At 39.0% G+C, this 9,047-nt stretch overlaps 1 protein-coding gene across 2 annotated transcripts in view; it reads left to right on the forward strand.

The window, feature by feature from the left end:
- The window catches only part of LOC134345870 (kelch domain-containing protein 1), a 122,118-nt gene extending 114,089 nt beyond the window's left edge, over positions 1–8,029 (forward strand). Inside the window, exons 12-13 of one of the 2 annotated variants that reach the window (XM_063047195.1) lie at positions 4,363–4,415; positions 6,333–8,029. In XM_063047195.1, coding sequence (XP_062903265.1) covers positions 4,363–4,415; positions 6,333–6,465 — 186 coding nt within the window. In that variant the 3' untranslated portion in view covers positions 6,466–8,029. The remainder of the gene's footprint in view (positions 1–4,362; positions 4,416–6,332) is intronic. The other variant, XM_063047187.1, reaches the window with a different exon arrangement.
- Positions 8,030–9,047: the final 1,018 nt, after the last annotated feature.

Below are 9,047 nucleotides of genomic sequence, written 5' to 3' on the forward strand. Positions count from 1 at the left end.
TGCGTTTCGAACGTTCACTTTACGAAACCTCACTGTTATGAAAGACCTACGTTAGTACCCTGTTTTCGCTTTCAGGAGGTGTTTTCACTGTTACGAAGAAAGGTAGCGTGCGATAAAAAATCAGCGCGTGAAAAAAACCAGCGCGCACCCCGAGCAGCCGCTCTCCCCCGGATTCTCGCTGCTTAAACACGCTGCACTGAGCAGCCATTAGCAAGATGAGTTCTAAGGTGTCGGAAAAGCCTGAAAGATTTCGTAAGGGTGTTACACTTAGCGTAAAACTAGACATAATTAAGCATTTCAATTGTGGTGAACGAAGCAAGGACAAAGTGAGTTTGGCTTGTGGAAGCTGACGAAGATGATGTTGAAGAGGTTTTGGCATCCCATGACCAAGAACTGATAGATGAAGAGCTGATGCAATTGGAAGAGGAGAGGATAACAATAGAAACCGAATGCAGTAGCGAAAGTGAAGTTGTCCAGGAACTGAACGTGAAGCAACTGCGTGAGATTTTCGCTGCAATGATAAAGTACGACTTTAATTTTGAAAGGGTACGTAGGTTTAGGGGATATTTTTGAGGATGTTTTGAGTCCTTACAAAGAACTGTGTGATAGAAAAATGCTCGAGGATCAGCAGTCAAGCAAGCCTTCCACATCAGCCACAGCAGACGACGAACCTTGACCTTCAACATCGAGGCGGGCAGTCATAGGAGAAGATGAACTGCCTGCCCTGATCGACGATGAGATGACACCCCTGTGGCCCACCACCCCAAACCCCAGGCCTGGGACAGATACTGTACAGATTTGCAGAGAATGCAGCAGTAGCCAGGAGACACACACCACATTTTTAAGAAAAAAGCCGAAATAAACATGCTAATTAATTAGGTGCTGCCTAGCACGTAATTGTCAGCCCAGATCAGTGCTGACGCAATCGCCTCTGATCTGCACCGACATTTACGTGCTGGGCAGCACCTGATTAATTAGCATGTTTATTTCGGCCTTTTTCTTAAAGATGTGCTGTGTGCCTCCCAGCTACTCCTGCGTGCTTCGCGGCAATGTATCAGTCGGCAGCCTGGAGGGTGGGGGCCACTGCACCACCCCAACCTGCGACGACTCAGTCTAACACAACATCATCAGTGTGCTCGATGTCTTCCCAATTCCAGTAAATGATACTACACTGTACATACACTAAAACACAAGGAATTCTGCGGATGCTGGAAATTCAAGCGACACACATCAAAGTTGCTAGTGAACGCAGCAGGCCAGGTAGCATCTCTAGGAAGAGGTACTGTCAATATTTCAGGCCGAGACCCTTCGTCAGGACTAACTGAAGAAAGAGCTAGTAAGAGATTTAAAAGTGGAAGGGGGAGATCCAAAATGATAGGAGAAGACAGGAGGTGGAGGGATGGAGCCAAGAGCTGGACAGGTGATTGGTAAAAGGGATATGAGAGGATCATGGGACAGGTGGCCCAGGGAGAAGGAAAAGGGGGAGGGGGGAAAAGCCCAGAGGATGGGCAAGGGTTATAGTCAGAGGGACAGAGGGAGAAAAAGGAGAGTGAGAGAACAAATGTGTATATATAAATAACGGATGGGATACGAGGGAGGTGGGGCATTAGGGGAAGTTAGAGAAGTCAATGTTCATGCCATCAGGTTGGAGGCTACCCAGACGGAATATAAGGTGTTGTTCCTCCAACCTGAGTGTGGCTTCATATTTACAGTTGAGGAGGCCGTGGATAGACATGTCAGAATGGGAATGGGATGTGGCATTAAAATGTGTGACCACTGGGAGATCCTGCTTTCTCTGGTGGACAGAGCATAGGTGTTCAGCGAAACAATCTCCCAGTCTGTGTCGGGTCTCACCAATATATAAAAGGCCACATCGGGAGCACTGGACGCAGTATATCACTCCAGCCGACTCACAGGTGAAGTGTTGCCTCACCTGGAAGGACTGTTTGGGGCCCTGAATGCTGGTAAGGGCGGAAGTGTAAGGGTATGTGTAGCACTTGTTCCGCTTACAAGGATAAGTGCCAGGAGGGAGATCAGTGGGGAGGGATGGGGGGGGGATGAATGGACAAGGGAGTCGCGTAGGGAGCAATCCTTGTGGAAAGCAGTCGGGGGGGGGAGGGAAAGATATGCTTGGAGGTGGCGGAAGTTACGGAGAATAATATGTTGGACCCGGAGGCTGGTGGGGTGGTAGGTAAGGACCAGTACATACATTATTTCTACTTTATATAGGCTGTGTATTTTTATGTGTTATTTGGCAGCTTCATAGTTTAAAGGTTACTGGAGAGCGCGTTTATGCCAACAGCACTTGCGTGAGATTTTCTGCCGAGAGCGCTTGCATGAGATTTTCGCTATGGAGATCTGTGCAGGCATTCATTGTAGAGAAGTATTTCTACTTTATATAGGCTGTGTATTTATCATATCATTCCTGCTTTAACTATATGTTACTGTTATTTTAGGTTTTATGTGTTATTTGGCATGATTTGGTAGGTTATTTTTGGGTCTGCAAACGCTCACAAAATTTTCCTATATAAATGGTAATTGCTTCTTCGCTTTACGACATTTCGGCTTATGAACCGTTTCATGGAAACGCTCTACCTTCGGATGGCGGGGGAAACCTGTATTCTGAGATACTGGCGACTTTATTGATGGGCTCACAAGAACATTAGAGGTCATCCATTAATGAAGTTTCCGATTCTCTTAAAAACTCCAAAACTGTTGAATGTTTTGCATCTTTCAAATGCAGCTGGTTGTTCTGTTGCTGTGTTTGAAAGAGTAAAAGGGGGAAAGAATTTATTTTCTATCATCTTTTGATTTTTCATTGTCCTTTCTGCAAAGGATTTAGAAATGACATATTTAAATATTATAAAACAAAGTGATGTTGCTTTTGTTTAGTAGTTACCAAACATTGAAGTTGAATATGAAAGCTCAATGAAAGGGTGTAGAACTTTTGCTTTTTGTGGGAGAAAACAGGGGAATAAATGTAAAAGTCACTTGGGTATGTGGATAAGAAAGGGTTAGAAGGATCTGGGCCAATGTGGGCAGATGGGATTAACTTGTCTATGCCATCCAATGTAGTTAAGTTGGGCCAAAGGGCTGTTTCTGTTTCTGGCACTTTGACCCAACTTGTTTTAATGAGTCTTTTGCAGGCCCTTGAAGTTGATCTGCAAGATTATCAAAGATGGTTTATTAAAGCTGTCAGCAGTAAGATGAGAACAAGTTTGTTTTATTGATGGACCTGCTGATAAATCAATGAAAGAAAAGAACTAGGGACAGATTTTTCACTTTGTTGATTTATAGAATGAACATGAAGACTAAAACATTGTAATAGCTGTCTAACAGTATAGAGAAAGCCTGGCCTTGAAACAAATCTTAGTCCAAGTGCCAAGTATCAGAATCAGAAGGTTGCAATTAAATTGCCTTGTTAGTGATTGACTATTTCAATTTTTGTGAGGATTTGATGTTGAAAATAAAATATGCAATATTGACTTGTGTTTCTGTTTTTTTTTATAAGTCATCAACATGGTCATTATCTTAGCTTGATGCATATCAATCCTTTGGGTTAGAGTCATAGCGTCATACAGCATAGAAACAGGCCTTTCAGCATAGTTGGTCCATGCCAAACAAGATGCCTGTCCAAGCTATTCTATTTTGCCAACATTTGGCCCATAATCTTTTAAACCATTCCAATCCATGTACCTGTCCAACTGTCTTTTTAATATTATTGTAAATGCCTCAACCACTACCTCTGACAGTTACCACTCTTATGTTTTAAAACAAAATTTCCTCAAGTTCCTATTAAATATTTTTCTTCTCACCTTAAAGTTGTGTCCTGTAGGTCTTCATTCCCCAGCCCTGGGAAAAAGTTGAAAAACTGGAATACAATCTATTGTTTGAAAATTTCTAACATTACGTTTATCATTGAGATTTGATGAAGAAATAGAATAGTAATAGCTGACAAATAGAAATTGTGAAGAATTAATGAAAAGATCTATTTAAATATATAAAAAGCATTCAAGTATCACCTTGCTTCTGCCTTTCAACACTATTTCTTAATGAAAATTTGCTAGCTCTTCGTGCAGATTGTTTAAATAAAACTGAAAATTAATTAATTTATCTCTTATGGAATCAGAAGTAATTCTCAACAACATCTGACCAAGATGAACTTTAAAACCTGAATAGTATTTCAGAAGAAATGTGGTTAGATAGAATATTTCTGAAGAAATATGGATAATGCATATTTAGTACAGATGTAGAATCCTTTTGTGAGAAGCTACAGTTGAACAATTTGATAACTCATTATTGCAAGTCATTGGCAAGCGATTTGAAGTATTAACACAATTTGTCTGCTGTTCTTTTAATTAGGGTCACTGTAATGATGTCCTGATCTTTCAGACACAGCCATATTCACTGTTCAGGTAACTTTTCCATTTTCCATTTGATGGAGAACTTGATTAAAATGATTTTACGAGCTATGAACGGAAATAGTGATTTGCATATCTTTCAAAACAGCACCCTTGAAAAATGAAGGATAACTTGTTTGTAATCTTCTTTGTTACAAGCATTGAAATTAAAATTCTGCTATTTTGGATAATTTTTATTTGGTAAACTTTTTACCCTTTTGCTGTCTTAATGTTGGAGTTACCAAATATCTGGCTTGAGAATAAAATCAAGCATGGAGATGTAGCGGTTTTAGTGATTTATTTAATTACACCGCTCGTGCAGTCTATGGAGCATTTGGAATGGGAGCTGGTGCTGACTTGGATCAATAATGTAATGATGCTAGATCCTGCCAGAAATAGATGGGGTAGTTTTTTAAAAATTTCAAATTATGGATCAGTGGATTGAACATAGATCGTGGTTCTTCACCCACTATTTTGTGCCAATCTTTTAACCTACTCCATGATCAATCTAATCCTTGTCTCACACTTAATCCCCCATTTTTCTTTCATCCATGTGGATTGTAGAAATATGATTTTAAATTTCTCGGTCTTTTAATGTTTTCTTAACACTCTGGTTAGCTACAGTATAAATTGTTTTCTTCTCTCAAGTGTGAGGGCTAGGTAATGCCTGTTGAGCTAAAATAGGGGCATCTGTAAAATATTTACTGAAATCTTATATTTGCTTAACACACAGGAAAAAATCTGTTGGAGTGGACTTTAGGAAAATGCTAATAAGATCAGACATTCTCAACTTGGTTTCTGAGCATGGGAGGTTCTCGTAGAAATTAATGTGGAGGATTTTAACAGCCTTGGGTGGTGGGGTGGAAATGCCTCTCTACCAAAGGAGGTGTAAGGCACTTTTTCCCTCCACTAGCCTAAGGTGTAGCACCTGCTTAGTCCCGGTCTTGTGAAGCCATGAGAGCGGGTGGTAGATGATCATATGAGTAGCTGGTACATATCACGCCCTGGTTATGCAACCACTGACTGCAGGCAAACAATCTCTGATAAGTATTGACAATGGATGAGGTCACACATCTTGTAAAGACACTGCCCAGAAAAAGGCAATAGCAAACTATTTCTGTAGAAAAATGTGTCAAGAATAATCGTGGTCAATAGACCATGATTGTCTACATCATATGACATGGCACATGATGATGACAAACAATAATTCTTGAATACAATAGTGTAAGTAAACCTAGATAATGAGTGGCCGTTACTCATTATCCTGTTGTTTGCATAGTTGAGTTTCACAATAATAGTCACTGAATTGAAGATCAGAAGGTTAGCGCTGGCTCTAGCAGAAGAAACCAGAGTTAACTTCATTAAAGATCATACTTTTCAAACTAAATGTACACCATGCCATACTTGTGATATATTTAGAGTTAGATTTGGCTCACTGGTGCTCCTTCCTGAATAAGGAGGTGAGTATTTAGTGTACTCTTTCGGATAAGACATTAAACCCTGGCTTTTTACAGAGATAGACATAGGATCCTATGGCACTAGAGTTGGGAATGATCCCTGATCTCCTGGTTAATATTTATTTCTAGCTCAACATTTATGCCAAAAATTAAAATAATTGATCATTATAGTAGTTTTGCTCTTTATGGAAGTCTTGTGTGCACCCATTGTTTGTCACATTTTCTATGCTCTAATAGCATCTACAGTTCCAAAGTAAAACCACCAAACTTGACATGACCACACGAGTATTTTCAGCATTCCAAATTTCTAGAATTTAGTTTTTAAAAAAATTACAAATCAAAAATGCTTCATTTGGTATGAAGTTTTTTGGGGATGTGTGAAAAAGAGGCATGAGGGGTGCAGACATATAGGAAATATAGGATAATCTTCATGTGGTTTACATGCATTGTGTGATTTTCTTTTAATACTTTATAGGTTGTGCTTAGACTGCATTGCTAAGAGTTCCACGGTGTTACAGAGTCAGCTTCCATGGTTGCCTCGTCAATTGCTTTCGCAAGTCAAGAAAAAAATCACTTTCTGGGTTTTAGCTGGACGCCAAAAAAAATGAAAATATTTTGAACAGTTTGAATTAACGTTTGTATATATCACATTGAATTGATACATTGTAAGAACTATGCCATTATGATAGGCAAATGTAATATTTGAAATGTACAAACCCAAATTGGGTTGATAAAAAAAAGTGATTGTTAAGTTTTATTATATTAATTTTGTAGACTGATTAACATAGATATGTTAATTCATTTTATATCATCCTGGTCCAGATTCTGAAATAAATTGTTTTGAGTAAAAATACCAGTTGTGATGGCTTTTTCATCAATAAATATAAACTGGTAAATCATATTATTAAGAAAAATTATGATATTAGGTAATTACAAAGTGCCTTTTTCTTTAATTTTCACTAATCATTAACTCATCATTCATTGTTGTTCACAAATTACTAGATTATCCTTAGCAGTGTAAGATTGCTTTATGTTGAATTTAAGGTAATTCACTTTTATTGATTGCTGGAGACTTTGGAATTGTTATCATTCAGGCTAATTGAGAAAGTTTTTTTCTTTTTATTCCTGATATATAGTTATTTATTGTAATTAGGAAATACCTGTTTTGATTGTTAATAGATTGAGCAACAACGTAAGGGTAGAAAGATGTATAACAAAGTAACTATTATTGGGATATTCTAAACCAGGAGTTCCCAACCTGGGGTCCATGGACCCCCCAGTTAATGGTAGGGGTGCATGGCACAAATAAGGTTGGAAATCCCTGCTCTAAACTTTGGGATTTGTTCATGTTTCAACTGAATGTGCTTCAAATACACTTTGATTCACCATTAAATGTTAATCTCATATTTAAATCCTTAAATTGCATTGGTATTGTGCACATTTAAAAAAACTTTGGTGTCAGTTTTGTAATCAGTTAATGTTAGAATATAAAAAGGATGTTACGTTGTTCTTAATTTTGGGGAAAATGCCAAAAGGCTCATTGAAAGATGCATGGATATATTGCTTTTCAGAAAAGTGACAATGCTTTTCATAGTAACAGAATGTACATCTATACCTGTTCTTTTTGAGTTTATTTAATGTGGCCTGTAACCAAACTTCACAAAGTTAAATTTTGAGTCTCAAACACGAGAAAATCTGCCAGTGCTGGAAATCCAAAACAACACACACAAAATGCTGGAGGAACTGAGCAGGTCAGGTAGCATACAGAAAAGAGTAAACAGTCGATGTTTCGGGCCAAGACCCTTCTTCAGGAAAGGAAGGAGATTAATTGACAACTGTAAATTGCTCTGAGTATGCAGGTGAGTGGTAAAAACCTGTGGAGAGAATAAAGATTTGGGGATTATTGTAAATGTGTACAGTTGAAGATTGGTATGGACTTGGTGAGTTGAATGGGCTAATTCTGTGCAGAATCTCTCTATGTTGAGACTGGAGGAGAGGGGCCCAAAAAAGTGCTGCTGTTCTGTGAGACCAACCAGCAGATCCACTGGAATGATCATTTCTTTCCACCTCTGTTGGATAGTAAATAGCAGCTTTTAAACATTTCCTAATGATTGTTTATGTTCAAATTAAACTACAGTAGCATGGTGAAGCACAATACCTTATATAAATAAAAGACTGGATTTAATAATTAATTTCAAGTTAAAGTTCAAGTTTGTCATCTGACTGTGCATATCCAACCAAAATAAACAACATTCCTCTGGACCACGGTGCACCCACAAAAACATAACACACAGCACATAAACCAAAAAATTACCATAAATAAGTTAATAAAATATAATTCAAAATGCATGCAGCACAGGATGCAGTAAACAAAAAGCTTGCTGACCTAGTTGTATTCATTAGTCTCACAGCCTGAGGGAAGAAGCTGTTATACAGTCTGACAGTCCTAGGCTTCATGCTTCTGCATCTCCTTCCTGATGGTAGAGATAGTGGAATGGGTGGTGGGGATCCTCAACAATGCTGTGAGCCCTTGTCTACAACACTCCTGGTAAATGTCACAAATAGGGGAATGGGCAACTCTGGTGATCTTCAGTAGATTTTATTATCTTCTGTAAGGCCTTGAGGTCTGATGTCTTGCAGCCTCCATACCACACAAAGGTGCAGCCAGACAGGTGCTCTGTAGAAAGTTATTGAATAGGGGTGGGGAGCCTTGCACATCTGTTTCCTCAGTGTCTATACAGCGATCTGATTTTGAATAGTGATGAAGTATTGTGGGTTCAGGTTAGATTGTCCATTATGTGTACTTCCTAACCGGAAGACAAAATCTGTGCAGATTGGTGATAATATCTCCTTGCTGACAATACTGGCGCACCTTGGGTGTGTGCTTTGACCACTGCTCTACTCCCTTTATACCCATGACTGTGTGGCTAGGTATAACTCAAATACCATCTAGCTATTTGCTGATAGACCTTTGTTGATAGAATTTCAGATGGAGATGAGAGGGTGCACAGGAGTGAGATAGTGGAGTGGTGTCGCAGCAACAACCTTGCACTCAATGTCAGTAAGACAAAAGAGCTGATTGTGGTCTTCAGAAAGGGTAAAACAAGGGAACACGAACCAATCCTCATAAGAGGGATCAGAAGTGAAGAGAGTGAGCAATTTCAACTTTCTGGGTGTCAAGACCTCCGAG

The sequence above is a fragment of the Mobula hypostoma genome, chromosome 1, assembly GCF_963921235.1.
Source record: "Mobula hypostoma chromosome 1, sMobHyp1.1, whole genome shotgun sequence".
In the NCBI taxonomy this organism is placed as follows: domain Eukaryota; kingdom Metazoa; phylum Chordata; class Chondrichthyes; order Myliobatiformes; family Myliobatidae; genus Mobula; species Mobula hypostoma.